The 24,130-nt window shown below is 41.6% G+C and overlaps 1 protein-coding gene across 5 annotated transcripts in view; it reads left to right on the top strand.

Moving 5' to 3' along the window:
- rhbdl3 (rhomboid, veinlet-like 3 (Drosophila)) overlaps positions 1 to 23,216 on the top strand; it is a 75,320-nt gene extending 52,104 nt beyond the window's left edge. For all 5 annotated transcript variants that reach the window (XM_026170593.1, XM_026170594.1, XM_026170592.1 and 2 more), the window contains 4 exons: positions 9,720 to 9,832; positions 20,038 to 20,138; positions 20,847 to 20,907; positions 21,879 to 23,216. In XM_026170593.1, the coding sequence (XP_026026378.1) occupies positions 9,720 to 9,832; positions 20,038 to 20,138; positions 20,847 to 20,907; positions 21,879 to 22,150 (547 nt within the window). In that variant the 3' untranslated portion in view covers positions 22,151 to 23,216. The remainder of the gene's footprint in view (positions 1 to 9,719; positions 9,833 to 20,037; positions 20,139 to 20,846; positions 20,908 to 21,878) is intronic.
- The last annotated feature ends 914 nt before the right edge of the window (positions 23,217 to 24,130 follow it).

Here is a 24,130-nt window from a genome sequence, read left to right as displayed (position 1 = left end):
ATAATAATCAGAGGAGCCTGAGCACCTGATGATAGTGTAATAATTTGTGGAAAACTGGCAAGAGATTGCACTCAGTTCAGCGCTAAAGTTGTTCCATTAACGTGAACTAACAATAAGGTTTTCTGTAGTTTGGTGAAGCAGCGATAAAGACAGTAAGATTCAACAGTGCTTTTGTTGAGTGCCCTGAAAGGCCATGGTTATCTCGACACAATAGGGCTTCTCATGGGTATCCACGGATCTGCCTGACAGTGCAGCCTGTTCCTCACAGCCTCATTAGTGGTATAGAAATATATAGCTGCTGTTATCTGGAGGGGAGTTGTTCTCTGAACAGGGTTCTCCCAGCCAATCAATATCCCCATTGTCTTTCTGATCGCTGAGCGATGCTTTATGTCGCCGTTGTAGTTGAGGTGGCTGCGTTGTTTCAAGCTAACTAGATTACTGGGCTTGCCTGAGTTGAAGGAATAGCATGTGTGTCAGACACAGAGAGAGAGAGAGGTTATTTGTTTTAGGAAAGTTTTTGTTTATTTTTGTTTGAGTCTGTCTGTAAACGCAGCGTTTACTGGAACTCTCTGTCAACCTGTCAAACAGGGGAAAAAACGAGACTCCTACAAGAGTCATCGCCATGTCTTTCTCTTCGTTTCTGTCAGCGCTCTCACACATTCGCTGAAAAAGAGACGTCAGGATAATTTAGAAACAGAAAAACACACCAAGTGATTGAAGAGAGCGAGAGAGAGTTATCAAAGCCGAGACGCAGAGAGAGGCTGAGAGGCCAGATTATGCTAGCTGCTTTCCTTTTGGATTCTGCTGTGACACCCGAACGTGCCTGAGCTGCTGACTGAGGTTTGGCTGGAAGGACTCTCTAGCTGTGAAGGGCACAGGGTGTCTGTGTTTGTGTGTGTGGGTGTACGTATTTGTGTGCAAAGCTATCATTTGCTTACACAGTCATCACATTGAACCACAAGCTGTGAGCAGATTAGGGTCCATTTATGGCAGCCGCACACCTCTTTTATCTTTTGTTGTTTTTGAAATATTTAAATGCTGGGTGCATGTCTCTGTGACTCTGTGATAGAGCTGCTTAATCATGGCTGACACTGTAATCATTTTGGTCACTACTGAGGTCACGGAGATTTAGTGGCTTCTGAAACATTGTGCATTTGTTTGAATTTTTTCTATATTTGTTGTTCCTCATTGGTTCCCTTGAATAAAAAGTATTTCCAAGCAGATGAATAGGCTTTACCCTTTCTAGTTGACCAAAGACTCTTTTTCTCTTCTTTCAAAGCATCATAGCTGGGAGACTGAGTCTGGGCTCTGAGGTAACAGTCAAAGCCAAGCAAAATTGTGCATTCATGACCAACGCGATTATAGTAATAGAAAAATAGAACAGCAATCCGCAACACAGCACCTCTTAAATAAGTTGGGACAGGGCCATGTTTGCCACCCTTTAGTATCCCCTCCTGTTTAGACTTTGAGAGAGGTATGCTGTCCCGTTCTGGTCTGATATAGGCAGCAGGACAGAAATACAATATGGATTTTTGCCCATGTCCCTTGCACACAGATTATTTTTATGACATTTTTTGATGAAGTTATTTAATATAGATGATGAAATATTCAGTATCAACAATTTTAAGTTGAGGAACATTATTTTGAAATTGCTCCAGACCCAGTTTTTTGCAGATGGGTTAATCTCTGCTCATTGTAACCTCTGAGAAATGCTGCCTATCTAATATCCTTTTTTTATACTCAATTATTTTACTAACTGTTGCCAATTAACATAATTACTTGAAAAATGCTCCTTCAGCTGTTTCTTTTTGGTACTACTTACTAGAGATGGACCAATCCGATATTACGTATCGGTCCGATACTGACCTAAATTACTGGATCGGATATGGGAGAGAAATAAAAAATGTAATCCGATCCGAAGTATCACAAAATTACCTCACAAAACGCGCTGCTTGGCATAACCCAGCTCAGCGCATCGGAGCAGTATGTGTCACGTGATAGAGCGGCTGTTGTCTGCAAGACCTGTCTGCGGTCTGGTGGAGCATTTGGAGCCGCACTGCTTCCAAACCGCGGCATTTCGTCTCGGAGAAAACTATCCCAGAAAAGTAAAGCAAGTGCGTAAGTTCATCTCAGAATGTTTGCATAGTATTTCCACGTTAAGCTTAACAACTGATACATGGAGCCACAGCTGGACTGGCCATCGGAGTTCCATATTGAGGTACAGCTACAATGAAAAAAAGACACAAAGCTGGAGTTATTATGTCCTTGCTGCAAAGCTGGCTCTTCTCTCATTCTCTTCCCCTCCCTCCCCTGTTGCTACTTCAATCATGAAACTGATCATTGATCAGGTGATCCGCTTTTCTGTCGCAACTCCGGTCTTTCTTGTTTATTTATCGCCCACATTGCGCTAGAAAGAGGAGACCAGCGGATAAACAACAGCAGCACATTTAAGCTTGATAAGCTGTCGTTAGAATTGATTTAATATTAATTTCTAGTGCTGTTTGCTGGAGCCACAGCTAGTGATGGTAAATTTGATTTTTTTACTGAATCGAGTTTTAATGAGTCACTCACCAAAGTGAATCGAATTTTTTGAGTCATTTGATTCACTTGACCAGAGAGTGCAAAAAATGTACATTTTCACTCAAACTTAATTTGTTTCTCTTTTCATGTATATCCTACTGCTAAGATGAATGATTCTAAAAGAAAACAACTATTTTATAGAGCAAAAAAAATTCTAAAGGGAACATTTATTTTGTTTATTTTTATTTTATTAGTATTTTCCTTAAATGTGTCAAATATATATTTTCTCATCTAAATGTCCACTGTGCTGTAAGCCAGGGGGCGGTAATGCGCCTTAACATTGGTTGCCAACCAGGAAGAAGCACAGGAGGGAGGGGGTGAGTAGCTCAAATGTGCTGTTAGCATGTTAGCAGAGCGATGCTACTGTGAACCAAGGAGCTATTGTCTTGATGTGAGCTTCTACTCAGGGTTTTTTTTCTTCCAGCTCAGAGCAGAAATATTTTTGTTAAGATACTGGATGTTGTGTTTTTCTCCACAATTTTAATTATAAGCTAGATATATTTCTACTAATAAAATTAGTTTGCTAACTGCAACGGGGATGAGTCAGTTGGGCTTGTGAATCATGATTCATGAGTCAGTAAAGTGATTCTCGAGTACTGAACGATTAGTTCATGATTCGCGAGTACTGAACGATTAGTTCATGATTCGCGGATTAGCATTAAGTCGATTATGCATCACAGGGTGGAGGGTGGTTCCCTGTTTTCTTTTTGCATAACTAAACTATAGGGTTTGCAACCCTATTAGTTAGGTTGTTCAATATTTATGCTAAGTACTCTTTAAAATACCAGAATAGGGAGGATGGTGTAGGTTTAAGTTTGCTAGATTGATCAGTGTAGCTGAACTAGAAAATATTTTGGGTGCAGTGTATTTTTTGCATACAGGTATAACAGAATAGTTTTAGTGTTTTGTTTTTTAAAACTTGAGTGTGAACTTATACAAAATGCAGCAAGATATTTATAAAAAAAATTGTATTGATTACAAAATACACTATATCGGATTCATATTGGTATCAGCCGATATCCAAATTTATGATATCGTTATTGGTATCGAACATAAAAAAAGTTGTATCGTGCCATCTCTACTACTTACTTTTCCAGCCTTTTTATTCTCCCTGTCCCAACTTTTTCTGAGATGTTCTGCTGCCATCAAATTCAAGAGCTGTTATTTTTCATTTGAAACATTTAATCATGTTTTCTGTGGTCTGTTGTGAATAAAATATGGATTTACTGGATTTACATTTTACGTAGTGCCTTAACTTATTTGGAATTAGGGTTGCAAGTTAAAAAACAAAAGAATGTATTTTTTTTAATTGTTTTCATCAAACCTGAAGATAACCTGAATACGGGCAGTGCAAGTTTCCATCATGATGTACCTCACTAGGAAGTGAACCGCTTTCATAATCCTGAAAATCCGGTGTTAACCCTGAAATTACCTGTAAAAAAAACAAATTTGGTACTTGTTTTTTTTCTGGTTATAAGCATTTTGTTTCCTGTTGAGCTATGGTAGTTATAAGTTTATTAAATGAGAGTCAGCTTGGCGTCAAGTAGACTTTATCTCAATTTATATACAGAGATTGTTTGGGTTTTTGTTTGTTTGTTTGATTTTAATTAGGATATAGCTTACATAAACATGCGCACACTGTCAGATGAGGAAAAGTTTCTTGTCTTCTGTGTATTCCTTGTGTCTAATAGGTCTGTGTGTGTGTGTGTGTGTGTGTGTGTGTGTGTGTGTGTGTGTGTGTGACTGACTTTTTGGACTTGTTTTCGGGCTGTTTATCCTTTCACCTCCCTTTGCCTCGCTGACAGCTCACCAATGTATGAACTCAGCCTTTTGATGAAAGTTTTGGAATAATGAGGCCAAAGTGGACAGTTACAAAGGAAATGCTACTAAAAAAACCCATAAAAATAATGAGAGATTTTTTCCCCTGAGGCCACTCTCTTTTTTGTCTAAAATTCAAGCGTTTGTCTTCTATATATATTGTACTGTATATCTCAAAGGACTCATATCTCACATTATGCTGTTTAGCTTCTTTTGCTGTTGTGTCATAAAACATGAGAATTAAGTGAAAAGTGAATTAATCACTTTTGTGATTAAATTATGAGACGTGCGTCATGTAAGACTTTGATCCATCCATCCATCCATCCATCTTCATCCGCTTATCCGAGGTCGGGTCGCGGGGGTAGCAGCCTAAGCAAAGAGGTCCAGACCTCCCTCTCCCCAGCCACCTCCTCCAGCTTGTCCGGGGGAATACCAAGGCGTTCCCAGGCCAGCCGAGAGATATAATCTCTCCAGCGTGTCCTGGGTCTGCCCCGGGGCCTCCTCCCGGTGGGACATGCCTGGAACACCTCGCCCAGGAGGCGCCCAGGGGGCATCCTTGCCAGATGCCCGAACCACCTCAGCTGGCTCCTTTCGATGTGGAGCAGCAGCTGCTCTACTCTAAGCCCCTCCCGGATGGCCGAACTTCTCACCCTATCTCTAAGGGAGAGGCCAGCCACCCTTCGGAGGAAGCTCATTTCCGCCGCTTGTATCCGCGATCTCGTTCTTTCGGTCACTACCCACAGCTCGTGGCCATAGGTGAGGGTAGGGACGTAGATCGACCGGTAAATTGAGAGCTTCGCTTTTACACTCAGCTCCCTCTTCACCACGACTGACCGGTGCAGCGTCCGCATTACTGCAGCCGCAGCCCCAATCCGTCTGTCGATCTCCAGCTCCCTTCTCCCATCACTCGCGAACAAGACCCCGAGATACTTGAACTCCTCCACTTGGGGCAGGAACTCATCCCCGACCCGGAGTGGGCACTCCACCCTTTTCCGGCTGAGAACCATGGCCTCAGATTTGGAGGTGCTGATCCTCATTCCCGCTGCGTTACACTCGGCTGCGAACCGCTCCAGTGCGAGCTGGAGGCCCTCACCCGATGAAGCCAACAGAACCACATCATCCGCAAAAATCAGAGATGAGATTCTGAGGCCACCAAAGCGAAAGCCCTCCGCCACTTGGCTGCGCCTAGAAATCCTGTCCATAAAAATTATGAACAGAACCGGAGACAAAGGGCAGCCTTGGCGGAGCCCATCACCCACCGGGAACGAGTCCGACTTATTGCCGGCAATGCGAACCAAGCTCTTGCAACGGTTGTATAGGGATTGAATGGCCCGTAGCAATGGGCCAGACACCCCATACTCGCGCAACACCTCCCACAGGACGCCCCGAGGGACACGGTCGAATGCCTTCTCCAGGTCCACAAAACACATGTAGACTGGTTGGGCAAACTCCCATGCACCCTCAAGTATCCTCGAGAGGACAAAGAGCTGGTCCAGTGTTCCGCGACCAGGACGAAAACCGCATTGTTCCTCCTGTATCCGAGGTTCGACTAGCGGACGAACCCTCCTCTCCAGCACCCTGGCATAGACTTTCCCGGGGAGGCTGAGGAGTGTGATCCCCCTGTAGTTGGAACACACCCTCCGGTCCCCCTTCTTGAAGATGGGGACCACCACCCCGGTCTGCCAGTCCACAGGTACTGCCCCTGATCTCCACGCAACATTGCAGAGACGTGTCAACCAAGACAGCCCTACAACGTCCAGAGCCTTCAGGAACTCGGGGCGGACCTCATCGACACCAGGGGCTCTGCCACCAAGGAGTTGTTTAACTGCCTCAGTGACCTCGCCCCCGGAAATCGGTGGGTCACACCCCTCATCCCCAGACTCTGCTTCCTCCCCGGAAGACGTGTCAGTGGGATTAAGGAGGTCCTCGAAGTATTCCTTCCACCGCCCGACAATTTTCTCAGTCGACGTCAACAGCGCTCCGCCAGCACTATACACAGTGCAGGTAGAGCACCGCTTTCCCCTCCTGAGACGCCTGACGGTTTGCCAGAATCTCTTCGAGGCAGTCCGAAAGTCTTTTTCCATGGCCTCTCCGAACTCCTCCCACACCCGAGTTTTTGCTTCAGCCACTGCCCGAGCCGCATTCCGCTTGGCCTGTCGATACCTGTCGGCTGCCTCCGGAGTCCCACAGGCTAACCAAGCCCGATAGGCCTCCTTCTTCAGCCTGGTGGCTCCCTTCACCTCTGGTGTCCACCATTTGGTTCGGGGATTACCACCACGGCAGGCACCAACCACCTTGCGGCCGCAGCTCAATGCAGCAGCTTCGGCAATGGAGACGCTGAACATGGTCCATTCGGACTCAATGTCCCCAGTCTCCCTCGGAATGCTGTTGAAGCTCTGCCGGAGGTGTGCGTTGAAGATCTCGCGGACTGGGGCCTCTGCTAGACGTTCCCAGCACACCCTCACTACGCGTTTAGGTGCACCAGGTCTGTCCAGCGTCCTCCCCCGCCACCTGATCCAACTCACCACCAGGTGGTGATCAGTTGACAGCTCAGCCCCTCTCTTTACCCGAGTGTCCAGAACATATGGTCGCAGGTCTGGTGATACGATTACAAAATCGATCATCGACCTACGGCCTAGAGCATCCTGGTGCCACGTAAGACTTTGATATAAAACATAAACATTTACTCTTGGGGACATATTTTTTTCCCCTTCCTATATGGCTTTTTTTCCTTTCTTTGTGACATTCAAGTTGCCCTTTTTTTCTGATAATGCCTTTGCAAGCTCTGTAGCGTTCATGAAATCATGTTTTCTTCTTCTTTGAGGAGGTAGCTCCCATTTACTTTTACACAGTGTGAAAAACATTTCCCATCCCAGTAAACATGAATCCAGAATTTGATTCTTATCAGAGTTTCTGTTTCACTACTTCTTCGTGCCAGAGTTCAGTACGTTTCCTGCCAATCATCCGCAGGAGGAAAAAGAAGTGTTTTGCCATCACAGAATTTTTTATCACTTTCATGTCTTCACTTTTAAAGTTTACAGAAGAGAAACAGGAGAAAAAAGTTGCCTTTTAAAGACTTCTATGTCTCATACAAGGAATTTGTCATGAAAGTGGTCATTTTTGCACTTTTAATGCGACATAAAACTAATTAAATATGATCAAACAGCATGTCGCTTGAGAGAAATGCAAAACCCAACACTTTCATGTCTGTTTTCATATTTGTCAAGATTAGGCAGACGATACATGTTTAAGATTTGGAATTGAGTGCAATGCTATGTTGTGTTACACATTCATAAGTGAGTGATAAGGCCACATGGGTTTTCTGGCTGGGAAATTGTTGATATTCAAGTTTCTTTCATTGCAAATTTGGGTAAAAATCATTATAAATGTATCATATGCGATGATATAGCATGCTTATTTAGATACACTAAAGGTGGATTTGTGTGTTTATGACATTATGCAGTGTTTAAAAGCTGCAATGGAAAAACAACTGCTTTGAACCACTAATAAACAATATAGTAAGAAATTTAGTTGTTAATTATGAGACACTTAATAGATGCGTGCACACACATTAACAAAGCATGTAATCCTGTCAACAGCTCAGCAGCACAGATTCTTAAGTCATAAACTGACTGCAAATATTGGCTTCAGAAATAAACCTCAATGGAGAAGTATGCAAACTGACCAACCTCCATTTCTTCCCCATCTTTCTTTCTTTTTGTGCAGATGGAGGAGGAATATTAATTTTTATGGAAATGTTTTTAAGCCTTAAAGGCAAAAACAAATCCAGGAGCTATGTTAATCAGCAGAAAATGTGTGTGTGTGTGTGTGTGTGTGTGTGTGTGTGTGTGTGTGTGTGTGTGTGTGTGTGTGTGTGTGTGTGTGTGTGTGTGTGTGTGTGTGAGATACTCTTCAAAAATTTTGAAAGAGTAGTTGTTAAAGAGCTAACTGATCATCTGCAGAGGAATGGCTTATTTGAAGAGTTTCAGTCAGGTTTCAGAGCTCATCACAGCACAGAAACAGCTTTAGTGAAGGTTACAAATGAACAATTAGAGCATTCTGTGTGTATTACAGGTACTGCGCTGCAGTGGTTTGTATCATATCTATCTAATAGAGTCCAATTTGTTCATGTAAATGGAGAGTACTCTTTACACAATAAGGCACAGGTGTCGAACTCCAGGCCTCGAAGGCTGGTGTCCTGCAGGTTTTAGATGCGTCCTTGATCCAACACAGCTGATTTAAATGGCTAAATTGCCTCCTAAACATGTCTTGAAGTTCTCCAGAAGCCTGGAAATGAACTAATCATTTGATTCAGGTGTGTTGAAACAGGGTGAGATCTAAAGCCTGCAGGACACCGGCCCTCGAGGCCTGGAGTTCGACACCCCTGCACTAAGGTTAATTATGGAGTTCCACAAGGTTCTGTGCTAGGACCAATTCTGTTTACATGCGTCCCTTAGGCAGTATCATCAGAAGGCATAGCATACATTTTCACTGCTATGCAGATGACACCTAACTTTATCTATCCATGAAACCAAAAAATACACACCAATTTGTTAAACTGCAGGAATGTCTCATAAAGACCTTGATGACTTCAAATTTTCTGCATTTAAATTCAGATCAAACTGAGGTTATTGTACTCGGCCTTAAAAAGCTTAGAAATATGGTATCTAACCAGATTCTTACTCTGGATGGCATTACTTTGGTCTCCAGTAACACTGTAAGGAACCTTGGAGTCATTATTGACCAGGATATGTCCTTCAATGCACATATCAGTTTTCAGGCCCCTCTTCTGTGGAACCAGCTTCCAGTTTAGATTCAAGAAACTTGTCAAAATGACAAGGGGCTGTTTCTAGGGAAGAATGTTTCTGGAATGACACATTACTTTTTTCCAAAATAAATCACACTACACTATAAACTGGGGAGTCTGAGCTCCATTTGTTGTATCCTGCTCTGAATGTATAGGCTGTATAGAGGGTGAATGTAGCATCCACATCTGAAATTGATGTAGAAATGTATAAAAGCTGTACTTTCTAATGAGAGAACACTTCCCTGATGACTTTAAATTCCTCAAATGCTTGTTTTAAGTTTTATTTAATGCAACATAGGGTTCATTTTGTAAAACATGGTCCTCGTTTGATTTAAAAAGGAGGACAAAGTTGTGGTCTTCAAAATCCTGTTTCAAAATATTGAAAACACAAATGGTAAAACTTTGAGGCCTCACAGTGTGACCTCAATAGCTCATGTGCCACTCACATTTCTGCAATGACCTTTTTATATTGCTACTGTATTAAGTGCAGGGTTATATATTTTTCATGTTACAGGATTGAACACCTGAGCCTGAACATGGCCATGCAGCTGCTGGTGGGCGTCCCTCTAGAAATGGTCCACGGTGCCCTGAGAATTGGACTGGTCTATGTGTGTGGTGTGTTAGCAGGTAGGTGTGTGGCTTCACTGTCTCTCTGCTACCCAGGGACGAAAACATAAACAGACATGGCGGGGTTTTCCCTTTCAGCTCCGTCGTTGTTCCATCTGCTTGTTTTATGCATTTAATCACCTATCAGATTTCATCGTGTGTTGGTGGATACTGGTCAGGGAGAGAACTGTGCATATGTGTGTGGCATGTTCAGGACAGATGGTCTTCTGTTTCTGTCCTCCTACCAGACATGGTGGGATGCAGGGGGTTCTCAGAGCCCTTATTTAAGCCCCCGCGTCCTCCATATTCATTCAGTAAAGGGCAGAGCAAAGAGAGTCATCTCAAATAAAGCTCAATCAGAGAAACACACACAGTAATAATGAAATCGGGGGGGATGAAGAAAGAGAAACGTGATGAATTCTTAAACGCTAATAACACAGAGTCTGAAGAGGAGAGCCGGGATATGAGAAATGCAGAAATGGATGTGAAGCAGAGCTGGGCGAGAATTAGGAGAGGAACTACCAATGAGAAAGCAAAAGCGGACACAGCTTTGAACAAAATGTCACTGCTCCCTTCCTACTCCCCTATCAACCTCAAGCACTGGTGCAATTTGAGTGTTCAGGCCCGTTCAGCTGAGACAAAGCATGTGTATGTGTGAGCTCATAAGCACCGTTTTTCTTCACTGAATCTGTGATCTCCAGCACAGTGATCAACCCCAGTGCTGTTTTCCTGTTTTTTTCCCCCCCTTTTATTTGGTACCCTGGGGTGTCATTTTTAGCAAAACAACTGGAGTGGAAATATTGGGCTACTTTTTGAGACGAGACTTAGAAACATGATGCCTCGTGGCGGGAAATGAGGGTTTTTACTGATAGACTGAAAAAAAATGATTGTGTGATATGAATCGCAGCCGTTGAGGTTTTGTTTAATATTCATGAACATTTCTCTCTACACGTCTGCGAGCCCCCATTGTGTGTAAGAGAGTGTGTGTCTGTGCGTGCACGCACAAGGGTCACTGACAAACACCCCTGGGGATACCAGCTGCGGCGGCCTGTAGCATTAACCTCACAGTGAAATGAGGACGGAGCACATAAATCACTCACACTTACATATGCACACAGACACACACACACACAAATGTCTGTTAATTAGATATCGACCACCAAGAGGAAGAGGGGAGTTGCAGTGTGGTTGTGCCGGCTGCCATGTTTGCGTTTCTTGTGTCTGACTGAGCTCAGCAGGTAAAATTGGGCAGCAGAAAGACTCCAACCAAAATCTGTAATATTTAACAAGAACCGGATGTTTGTGTATGTGGCACATATACAGCACATGTATTGTGTAGACTGTAGATTTATGATTATCTTTAACAGAAACTTTCTAATAGTAAACAGTAAATTAAATTTAAAAAAAGGAAGTTTTCACTGAGGTTTAATGTTTAGTTTTTGCCCCTTTTAGCCTAAATTATATTAATCTTTTACATTAAATTGCCAGAAGTGTTTCCTTACTATCTGTTCTCACTTACTTACTTTTATTTGCACTGTTGTGGATCCTACTCAGAGGTGCCTGTAGTTTTTTTTAACATGAATGAACCTGTTTGTGGAGTATTTGTATATGATTTCAAACATATGTGTAAAGGATCTTTAAAAGAATTACTGTGAGCTTTTTATTCTTTACACTAGATGCTTTTATCAGTGTAATAAATCAAATATAAGGCCGGCTTTAGATTGTTTTTTGTCTTTCAAACAGTCGAGGTCATTGGAGGGGCACAATTTGAACTTGTTCACAGGGACACATGGCCATAAACATCTATGAGGTCATCAAGCTCTGGACCTCAATTTCTATGTATTTATTTACTTTTAAAACGGTACAATAAAAATTGACATGAATCAGCGTTTGAGACTTAAGGCGGATAATACTCTGAAGAGACTCTAGTGAGTTATGGCCTGCAATATAGCCCCTCATGCATAACTCATTAGGAATAATAATTGACTGGTTTATGAGGAGTTAATCAAAGGCGCAATAGCCACAGCCACTGAGCAAGTAATTTTTTCTCTCATGATAAGTGTAGAATATATATCAGGGCTCTAGACTAACTTTTTGACATGGGCGCACCGGTACGCCTAACTTTAAAAATTTAGGCGTACCGGCACAAAAGTTAGGCGCACTCAAATTTTTCAACCGCATCGCTTAACACCGCAGTTTTACATGTGCACTTTCTTTGGGGGGGAAGTCCATACAGACAATATTAATTTCTAAATTATTAACTAACAAACTTGTGCTTAAAGTGCTTTGTCAATATTGTAGAAAATGTTAAAAACTTAATCATCATCTTGGCCTCCTCTGACGACCTGTTTGCTGCTGTCTGCTGCTGAAAGGCCGTGGGGAGAGGGGACACTTGGGCAGTGCATTTACTGCAGCATATAATGTGTTTTCTGGATACACTGTGCTTTTTCAGCATTCAAATATTGATGGCACCGTGTCAGAGCACTGGCTATGAATTTCAGACAGATCAGGCCTTAACTTAACAAAAAAGTTATCAATAGTTCTTTTCATCTTTTCTTATTACCCACAGCTACAGTACATCCACTTCTCTCAGGCCTAGGCTGCTCACTAGGGCTGAGTATCATCACTGATTTCTATAATCCATTCAATTCCGGTTCTCAAAGTCCTGATTTGATTCAATTTAGCCTCAGACAGTCAGAAATATTATAATTCTGATCATTTATCAGTACTGATACACATGAGACTTCATCAGAATTGTGAAAATCACAGCAGATGCCTTTGTGTGAAAGTAACTGAGAATAAAACACAGGAAAACATGAAGGAGATTTTCCTGGTCTGGCTTTTTATAGCAGATAACCTTAAAAATATTCTGCAATTTTGCATAATTTTAAGAAATTTAAATTTCTTCAGTATTGAACAGCAGAAATTAGGCTTTCTTGTCCGAGGTCATTTAAGTGAAAAAAGAAAAAGCGCTGTAAACAACGCTAGACTGGTGGGTAATAAGCGAATGAATAATGCAGAAAACAGATTTGAGACGGGAAACTGTTCCTGAAGTACAGAGAGAGAGAGAGCTGTGCAGGAAGTGTGATTTTTATCGTGGTGGAAGCAAAACAGCAAAAGTCAGAGGGAATTCATGACGACATTGATCAAATGTGAAGCGCAGTTTGCTGCTTCTTTTGCTGCAGGCTCGGTGAATTTTGGTTGGAGAGAGGCAAAACCTGCAGCTCAGAATCAGCGCAAAAAGACGTAAACACAGCGCGGACCCGAAGAATCGCTAAGCTCCGACAGCGTGTAGTGTTCAGGCCGTCGGGTGAGAAAGCCGAGAAAGACGAAGCTGATTCTGATGTGTTGGGTCCGCTCCGTGTTTAGGTCTTTGTGTGGAATCCGTTAATGAATTGATATCGCTTTATTCAAGCTACTCACCTCTCTCTTCCACCTGCACTTTCAACTGGACCACGGCCAATCAGAGAGGTCCCGCCCCTGACTATCTCTGATTGGTTTAGTCCACGATAGGGGCATAATGTGTGTCTGTTGTTGACCACACGGAGAGTTACAGAGATTTTTTTTTTTGTTACCGGAACAGTTGGTCGCACCTGTACGACCAAATATTTATTTTTAGTCGCACCACTGAAAAATTTGGTCGCATTTGCGACCAAATTGGTCGCACTCTAGAGCCCTGTATATATACTGGAAGTGCTGGGTATACAAGTCTGGCCTAAGTCTTCGGTCAGAAAGACTGCAGCAGTCCAGGAGTTTAGTTCACCGTCTTTAATGAAGCTTCACAGAAGATATGCACTGATAATTGTGGCAGGTGCAGTATCGGTGACTATAAGCATGGTTGTCTGGAAACAGAAACAGGTAACACTATAATTAGCAGGCTCAAAGACAACCAAACAACAATCAGAACACATCATCTACTCAGACACAGCAATATTTTACAATGTCCACAAGGGGTCGCCGTAAGACCAGAAGTTGGCTAAATAGCACATATCTTCCCAGTTGCTAGTACTAAGGCAAGCATGTGGCAAGCTAACAACAGCTAAACTAAACAATAAACAACAGAAAAATCCTTTAACCGCGGGATATAATCATTGGGGGAGATTCTGGCCACTGGTATTAACTTAGTGCTTATTAATTAAATAATTAAATAAACCTACTAACGTGGTAGCAGTGTACTGAGGCATAACTTTAGCTTAAACATACACAAACAACTATAACTATTATCATACCAGTTAACCTGTCAAAGGCAATAACACTTACAGTCTCATTAACGCACACGGAATCACACAAACTGCGATACAACTGCCATGCTCTGCTGCTGCTTTTCGTCCCTCACTCTCGCGAGGGACGAAATCGCATCGCACATGATCACTGGTGCGCTCATTTGGGTGCGCTTGGTTCTTGCCTCTAGACATCCTGAGGCCGAGTCAGCAGGGAATTTGCACAATAAGGAATAATTGACTATTTTTATTCTAATTTCTATTCTTCTTTTGCATTGTTTAATTTCTCATTGCTACAATGACAATAAAGTTTCTGAGTCTGTTTCAATTCAACTCAATGTAGACATACATGTGTATACAAAAGTGTTTTCAGTTTTTCTATTTTTGGTTTTGTTTGTATCACAACTCTACGAACAATTCTCTTCAGAACAACAGAGTGTACAATTTTAACAAGCTTTAAATCAATATTTGGTAAGACCACCTTTATTTATTTAGTGCTTGCTCATAGTGGGTCGTTGGATTGTTGAGGTTTTCTTTGTTTTCTCGGTTATATTGTGTTACAATATAAAGCATCTTGAGGCAACTGTTGTTGTAATTTGCACTGAACTGAACTGAACTGAACTGAATTCTTCCACGTGGTCTGGCCTCTCTTAGAAAAGCTTTCATGCAAGTTTCTTTAAGTACTCTGGAGGAACAGTTCTCCAGATTTTTTGAAGAACACGTGATAGCTCTATATCTTTGTTTCTTCTCTGTTCTGTCATGGGATCATCTCTGTCAAGATGACACACTGCTTCCATAAATGTTGAGGTCTGGGTTCTGGGGAGGCAAATATAATGAATATTAACAAAAAAGTTTGAATTCCCTACATGTTTTGTTTGATTTGAGGCCATTTAAACATTTTAGCTTAATCCTTATATATTAGGGGACAAACAGCTACTCTGTTGCTGCATAATGACATAATTTCCTCACATAGGTTACTATGTGAGGAAATATTGCATCAAACAGAAAAGGGCTCAGCTGGCACATACAGAGGTTAAGGCATAGTTCAGAGGTCAAGTAATGACTCAGAAAAGGGTGTCTGACCCTCTAGGGCTCACACACACTCTGACACTTTAATGTCATAGCTCCCCTTATGGAAAACAGACAAGAAGTGGCTTTTCAGAGCAAAGGATATAAGACAGGTGCAGCAGTGGACAATGATAACTAAGACTCAGACGAGACAAAACAGACACACAGACAATAAAGCAGCTACACAAAGTCAAAGACTTGACTATGGGCACATGGGGGTCACTTACAAAGGGCACACACATAAAACACTACTGTAAAGGCTCGGTATATTCAGTTGGCTCAACATGCAGCCAAGCTGTTGATTTTTCTCATTATGAGCACTGATGTGCGTTATTATTTCTCCTCATGTGTCTGGCTGTTTCGCTGCAGTTTGGAAGAAGAGCCAAGAAAAATGAGCTGCCACTTTCAACTGTAAAACCTACAGGCCTCCTGGGGCCTGCTGAATGACTATGAGAGACCGTGTCCTTGTCTGTGTGTGTGTTTGTGTGTGTGAGATTATGTGCACACAGAAGCACACTGCTAAAATAATGTTATTAAACCAAGGTAATTACAGAGATGGAGGTCACCCTGCAGAGACACACTTCCAAAACACAGGAACTAGAAGGTGGAGTTGCTCTTTGTGTGTGTGTGTGTGTGTGTGTGTGTGTGTGTGTGTGCACGCACGTGAAAGAGAGAGAAAGAGAGATCTGTTAGGGTAGGAATCTGATTATCTTGTTTTTCAATTGTTCTTTTTTTTATTTGTTCTTTTTTGTTTGTTAGGTTGGGTGCCAGTGTTTAAAAGTAAAGGATTAGATATGGTAAATGGCCTGTATTTGTATGGCGCTTTTACTAGTCCCACCTAGGGACCCCAAGGCGCTTTACACACCCAGTCATCCACCCATTCACACACTGGTGGAGGCTAACCACAGCTGCCCTGGGGCAGACTGACAGGCTGCCATATCGCGCCATCGGCCCTTCTGGCCATCACCAGTAGGCGGTAGGGTGAAGTGTCTTGCCCAAGGACACAACGACCGAGACTGTCCGAGCCAGGTCTCGAACCGGCAACCTTCCGATTACAAGGCGAACTCCCAACTCTTGAGCCACGATCATCAGAGATGTAGGCTTCTGAACAGAGCGGTGATAACAAGCTGGTCCATCTCCTCCTTAGTCTGAACGATGGCATCCATGTTTTCTAAAAAGAATGTCACATTTTTGTTGGTTTCTACTTTGCTTCAATGCATTTTTAATGACCTTTAGCCCAAACAGGACGGTGACTTTTCTGGATCATGTTACATATGGCTTCTTTTTTGCATGCTAGAGCTTGAACCTGTATTTGTGGATAGTATAACATTTGTGGAAATTACTGGAAGTAATTCTTGAGTCCATGCAGTGATTTCAGTGACAGAATATTTCATGTTTTGCCCCATGCTTTTCCCATCAAATACCAATGTTTGGCCTTATCCATTGTGGACAGAGATTTCTCCAGATTTTTGATGATATTATGTACTGTAGATGATGAGATATTCAAAATGTTGAGGGGCATCAATCTAAAGTTGTTCAACAAACTGGTGAACATCTGCTTCTCTAAGATGCTCCTTTTATTTTATTTATTTTTTTATTCACATTTTACAACATTTTTGGAATAAGGCATGTATGAATGATAAAGTATGGTGTAATAAATTCTGTACATCAAGGAGAAATAGCAATAGCAACAGAAATATAGGAGAAAGTAAAACTGAGCATTGATCAAACTGGGTTTTAACATTAATTTAAACATTATGGGATTGGCCAAAGGTGCAGAATTATAGAAAATATCCAGTTCAAGAGTTTCCATTCCATTTTAAAAATTTAATTTGAATTTATTGGAACCAGTACCAGACATTAAAAAAATCGAATCTTCATCTATAGAAAGTTAATAAAGCATCTGTATCAAAATCAAGATGGTGAAGAGAAACGGTGGAGAATAACCCCATTAGATTTTCTATGCGTTTGAGTATATGATGCACATTTTATTGTGTATTGCTTAAAGGAGAAATATGTAATATGCATCCGTATTCGTACTTTGAGAACAAGAGTGGAAGAACACAGAGTGAATGTGAGAATATTTATCTGCATCTCCTTGTGCTCTCTTTCATAGTGTGGGCAGTTGTGTGTTATGTACTTTGCATCAATACAGTAAACATTCAGTGCCAAAAAGTGAAGGAAAGGAAAAGAGAAGCAAAGTGTAAATGAAGAAAGGAAATGAGTGAGAGGAAAGGGACGATAACAGATACTGTAAGTGTTTGGACATTTGAATAGCCCAGCTAAACATGTCTGCCTTTTTTGTTTCCTTTTATTCCATCTCTTGTAAAGTGAGTGCTGTGAGAACAAATGTGTCTCACCCTCTGAATGTCCGCATGTTTAAACTTTGCTATGCGTGATTGGATCTTTTGTGTATGCAATGAATTGCCACCAGTTGCACAAAAGAGAGCAGCTCCTTGCTGCTGCCCAATTTGCTTGGATTGCTTTTGTCTTACATTAAATTATAGCGTGTGCTGTTACGGTATGAGTAAGCCTCAGTTCACGGAGGTCTGTATATAATACACCCACATTAAATAGCTAATAGCAAAGCTGCCAAAATGCTATTCACAATAGATATTCAGTACACGAATGGTCACAGCTGGTGTGAAAGCAGTTTAAATTAGACATATTGTCAGAGTATTTCCTCTTGAATAAATTAAAACTCAAGACTGAAATATGTGACACAAAAATCAAGAAAGTCTTGTACCATGTAGCATTCTGTCATATTATAGAAAGTTTGCAGCATATGTACAGTTTGGTCCATTTCTAAGATGACATAATGTTTGTAATTTTGAGTAATTGGACAAAACTAACATAATTTCAAATATAAAGATTTTTTAAGTACTTGGATGAAACTCCTTTATAATCAATGACTTCCTGAAGTCTAGAGCAAATGGACATCACCAGATGCTGTTTCCTTCCTTGAGGACTTATCCCAAGCCTTTACTGCCGCCACCTTCGCTTGTTTGTCGGACTTTCTAACTTCAGTTTTCTATCTTCAACTTAAAACCATGCTCTTTTGGGTTGAGATCAGGTGACTGACTTGATTTTATTTCTTTGTCTTGAAACACTTGTGGATTGCTTTTGCTTTTGGGTCATTATCCATTTGTGCTCTGTAGCTCAAGCAGCGTTGCAGCATTTAGCTGAGTAGGTGATATTGGCCTCTACACATTAGAATCCATCTTCCTGCATCTATCAGCAGTCACATCAGAAACACTAGTTAGCTGGTTTCTATTGGCAGGTATACATGCACAAACCATAACATTGCCTCCACCATGTTTAACAAATAATCTCTGGTATGTTTTGGATCATGAGCTGTTCCGCTTCCACCACCAGCTCAGTTTTCATCTGTCCAAATATTTTTTTTCCCAGACCTGTGCAGGGCTCTTTTAGAAAGTCTAATATGATCTTCCTGCTCTTGAGTGTAACCAGTAGTTTGCGATATGTTCTGTCGTTACAGTACATTGGTAGTGGTTGTTTACCAATCAGAAGGTTGGTAGATCGATCTCCGGCTCCTCCAGTTCCCATGTCTAAGCATCCTTGGGCAAGAGCTGCCCTCAGCGTGTGCACTGTTAGATAAGACGCTTAGTCATAGATAGGTTAAAACACTGTATGAATGTTTGTGACTTGCAGTAGAAAGTGCTTTGAGTGCTCAAATTGAGTAGAAAGAGGCTATAAGTACCAGTTATTTACACTCATGAAAGTGTTTTGATTGTAGACCTTGACAATCTCTCTAGAAGGAAACAATTCTGCAATCATCAACTTTTCAGGCCTTTTGGTGTTGCTGAGCTGGTCAGTGCAGTTGCTGGCATTAGGTTGTTATACCTAACCAGATGCTAAAAAGTGTAGAATGCACTCTGCACAGACACTGTTTATGCTCCCAGTTGTCATGTTTATTCAGGGCTCTTTGTGCAACAACCCACACTCTGGTCAGCGCTGGTCTCAGCTTTTCTAACAACCAGTTCTCTTGTCTAAAAGGGGAAAAAAGACCATCATCAGTCCAAACGCCACCAGCTGTGTTCTCACCTGCCTCCCCAGCACCGCCCCATTGAGCTCACTGCACCGCTCCTCCCTTGCAGCTGAGCCAGGGACCACACCTCCGCCACAAGAAGCAACAGCATGCACATACCTATGATTCAAAGTGGCAACTTTAAAATAGTTTTTAAAGGGAGGATTTATAGATATGAAAAAAATTGTAAAAAAAAAAAAAAAAAAGCCTCTCGTATAGTTTTCTCAAGGTAAAGGAACAGAGGCTACAGAGACCAAAACATTTAGACTGCAGACATGTTTCTTTTTGCGTTGAACTTGGGATTTTTACAGAGGAGTCTGTGGGGGTCTGACTGAGTTGCTTTTGAAGCCGTCCTCAAGTGGCCTTTTGGGTAATTGCAGTTTTTTGTGCTTTCACACTGACCCCAGAGGTTGCCGGTGATACAGTCAGTGGTTTGGTTAAGTTTGTCTTCCCTCTAGTAATAAAGTAGTTTTTGTGACTGCCTGCTTAAAAGCTGAGATTCAAAGTACTTTTTTTTTTTCAACAGAAAGTATATAATTGATAGATTTGTTAAATAGAGTTAAACTGAATTAATCCTAAGAAAAGTCAGGGAGTTGAATCGCTTGAAAGTTTTCTTAGGTGTGGTTGAATGAAATCCTATATATTTCACTATTTTGGATACCTGTCTAATTTCACCTTTTAAATATCCCCTAGGCTTTGATCATTACTTCAAATTTCAGTGGCAGCTTTGAAAAAGAAAGAAAACCCCCAGCGTTTTTTTTTTTTTTAAACAAAGGTTTTAACAAAGATTGACTGAAAAGATCATTCTTCAATGAATTATCAGACAGTAAAATGATGTCATCATTTATTTATAAATTTTCACTGACATGTGGCCTTTATCATCACTGCAGGGTCTCTGGCCGTGTCTGTCACGGATATGACGGCACCGGTGGTTGGCTCGTCTGGGGGAGTCTACGCCCTGGTCTCTGCACATTTAGCCAATGTAGTAATGGTAAGTTTTCCATTTACATGCACATGCTATGTGTGCGCACATGTGTATCAGTGATTACCACATCACTCAGTGTTCCTGTCTCTACACATCATTGTCGTATCGTCAAAGTAGCCTACAGTGGCCCCTCGACAGGTGCCGCTTTATCTACAGATGCCATGCATTCCTCACCGTCAGTTTTCTCCCATTCCTTCAAAGATCAGAAAACCATCTGAGCGTGTGCACATGTTTACGTGACAGAGTGCGAATAAAATGCATCCCATCTCAATGCACTCTGCTGTCCTTTGACTTCTATGCCTACTCTGTTTGGTCTAACCCATTCAGCAGGTCATTAGACACATGTAGCAAATATCAGTCAAGGTGAACCTCTATTATGTGCAGTGGGGTTCTCATTATGTATCCTGCCACATCCTTCACAGCATTCTTGAGGTCAGTATGGAGGAGTTTGTGTTCCTCCTCTCCATTGAAATCTTATTATCTAACACAGCAAGAACAGACTGGGGGTCAGAGTGTCTCTGGAGCCTTTAAAATTGACGTGAATTCAGACAAAGGGCACAATCTAAGGTCATTTCAGGTAGTCATGCATGTCTGTTTGTGTGTGTGAGTGTGTATGTAAGGAGGACTTTCTCTTCTAGCAGAGTTAGTTCTGTCTTTATCATCAGAAATGTGTTTCATTATGATTTCTCCACTCTCTCTTTCTCTTCTTTGCAGAATTGGTCAGGAATGAAGTGTCAGTTTAAGTTATTTCGGATGGCCATGGCTCTGGTTTGCAGTAAGTCTGAATAAATATGCCACACTCCCACTCTTAACACTTCTCGTTCAACAGAAAAGTTTTGCTGTGTTACTACTTCAGCACCAGAAATTAATTATGTCAAAACAAATGTTCCTGTTCTTGAAAAAAAAAAGTGTTTATTTTCTCCAAATGCTACAATAATAAGCTTTCTGGCTTTGGAGCTTCAGCACATGAAGGATTTCTCGCTGCTAAGACACTATGATTGTTGTGATGCACTGCAATGGGGTGATGTAAGCAAACTTCATTGCAAGGCTAGATGGGATTCCAGGCAACCCAGATCTGACAAGTTCAAAGTGATTTTCTCCAAAAACAGAAAACAACAACTAAACAAGCAGTGAATCAAAAACTGTAGTCGTGCCAGATTCACTGAAATTAAACTAAATTTCCTCTGTTGCTCGTAACCTTTGACACACTCCATCCAAATAGCTGGGTGAGTTGCTTCCAGTCAGTCTTAAATCAAATAAAAATCCTCCCTCTTTCTGTTACTATCCTGCCACATAAACGCAGTAGCAAAATATGTCTGTGAAACCCCAAGTGGGAAAGTTGCACTAATATTGACTTTGAGTGTGTAACATGCTCATCCACTTGATTTGCATAATCCTGGCTATTGAAGCTGAAGCCTCATAATAACTTTGCATAAAACTTCAGAATGTAATTTTGCAGCAGCACAAGGACTGTCTAATTTTTTACCCCCAGTTCCACTAGAAGGTTGTTAGGAGCAGATCAAGTCAAATACACAAGAGAAAGGATGAGAGCAATTGAAACTTGTATAACAAAGGTTCACTGTTGCTTTATGTCTTATTTTAAGACATCTCGACATCCTTCTTTTTTTATCATAGCTCATCTACCTCAAAGTCAGGACTGTTTATTTTTAATAAAGTGCTGCTGTTGTCACCTACATGCTCACATCTCGCTGCCATTATGTCTTCCTTTCTCCTTTCTGTCCACAGTGAGTGTAGAGTTTGGTCGAGCAGTATGGCTCCGGTTCTACCCTCCGGCCTTTCCTCCATGCCCGAATCCCAGCTTTGTAGCTCACCTGGGAGGAGTGGTGGTCGGCCTGACGCTTGGTGTGGTTGTTCTGCAGAACTATGAGCAGCGGCTCCAGGAGCAGTCCCTGTTTTGGATATTTTTCTGTGTCTACACCTTGTTTGTGCTCTGCGCTGTTTTCTGGAACATTTTTGCCTACAGCCTGCTTGATGTGCGACTGCCCCCACCACCATGAGTTGCTTATTAGAGGCACAGAAGACACTGTATCCCTTTTATTCCTCCCTTGGTAGACGCCTGACCGCCCGGCTGGATGAGTCACCCGGGCCTTCACTAACTGAGCCTCATCTTGAGCCAGTCAGAGTTGTCTGACAACCGCTTTACTCATACATCCAGTGCTCCGATGCAATGATACTTGGCATGCAGAAGCCCTCTGTGTTACACTAAACTTTTTTGGACACGTGTGCTACGTTTTCTGGTTAAGCCTTACATTGGCTCACACTCACCATACAAGCTAATCTCCACTCGTTCTTTGTCTCCATGTCTGCTGGATGTTGGTGTCAAGAGTATCAACCAGTGGGACAGAAGGCAGAAGAAGAGCTGTCTGCATGGCCTGACCTTCTCTGCCTCTTTTCCCTCGATCCAATGGTGCCTATTCATGGAGACATCAGCCTGATGAAAGTATTTCTGCACAATTGCCTGTAGTGTAGGGTGACAGCAGTAAAATCCTACGACCATTTTCTGAAGGGAGACGTCTCTGAAACTCCTCTAAATGAAGGAGAGTATATCAGAACTTAGTCTAAGCTGGTGTTTTGTCATAATTACAAGCACCCCATGAGCATGAGAGGATATAACAGGCAACAGGATAGTCAATCTTCCCCAAGTTTCACAGGAAACGGAGGAGTGTGTAGGCACAGTTTACCTTCAGAGGTTATTATGAATTTACCGTTTGAAGGAGACTGTGGGTTCAGGGTTCAGTCAATTTGTGTTCGGCACAATTTCAACCTCAAACTTGTGTCTTTCGTGTGTTTGGAAGGAGTGCAACAAATGTATCATTGTGTGTGCGAAAAGAAAAGAAGCGGAAGTGCCATTCAGGCTTTTTGCTTAAAAAAAATATGCCAAAACATTGTTAATAGCAGCAAGAGCACAGCCCGTAACAAGTGTTGCTTTTTTTGACGTGAAATAGGTCTAATTTTTTCAGTTGAATGCTATATTTTCTCTAACAAATGTTTTACTGACACCAAGAAGAGTAAAGTTATTTTCATTTTAAGTAGTTTTTGCAAAGGTGAAAATAAAAATCTGCAAAGAGTTAAAAGAAGTTTATTTATTGAAATGTAATAAATACACACAGCAGTAAAGACATCCGGGCCATTCTGAATACATCTTTTTTTTCTTTTTCTTCATTACCAAATGTAGACAAACACACATGCCTGACCTCGAATACATCTGGGCTGGGGTTGTTTCCCTCTCAGTTCAGGATCAACTGGGCAAAGAAATCAATGGTCTTCTCATTAGTTCCTGACACAACTTAATTTGTTAATTGATTGAACCGAGACAGAAAGCGACCCCAGCCCCGAGCTGTAAGTCTTAAACTGTACTGTATTCTAACCTCATGTTACACTGGTAACTGCTTGGCACAAACATAATGTAATTACATACAGATTAATATTTTAACATGTGTTTGCTGTTGATTTTTTTTAAAAAGATTGTGATATTGGTATGTTGTGTAAATCGTCTGGTCGGTCTGCATTGTGATATGTTAGCTATATACTATATGTGTCCTATTTAAAGATTGATTATTAATGGCCTGGGATTGTATATAATAAGGGCTATGGCACAAAACTGAATGAGGGGCAAATCACTGCTATTTTAACATTGTGCATATTTTCTAGATTTGATATGTAAATACTGGAGTGCATTAAACAGTTTTATACAGAAACAAATACTGATGTATTGGATTTTTGCAATCTCTGTGATAGACTGACAGCCTGACCAGAGTGGACCCCGCCTCTCGCTCTGTAACACCTGAGACAAGCCCCAGTCCACCTCTGACCCTGAACTAGAAAAGTGGTTAAGATGACGTATGGCTTGATTTTGCCCTCTTCTGTACCAGTTTTTTTAATGATGCTATTTGTCCATCTGTCACACAATTTTACAATAATATATTTTAGCAATGTAGAATCTGAATGTGCCCAACAATAAGTGTACTGTTCATCTT

The sequence above is a fragment of the Astatotilapia calliptera genome, chromosome 6, assembly GCF_900246225.1.
Source record: "Astatotilapia calliptera chromosome 6, fAstCal1.2, whole genome shotgun sequence".
Classification (NCBI taxonomy): domain Eukaryota; kingdom Metazoa; phylum Chordata; class Actinopteri; order Cichliformes; family Cichlidae; genus Astatotilapia; species Astatotilapia calliptera.
This window is presented reverse-complemented; position numbering and strand designations above follow the sequence as displayed.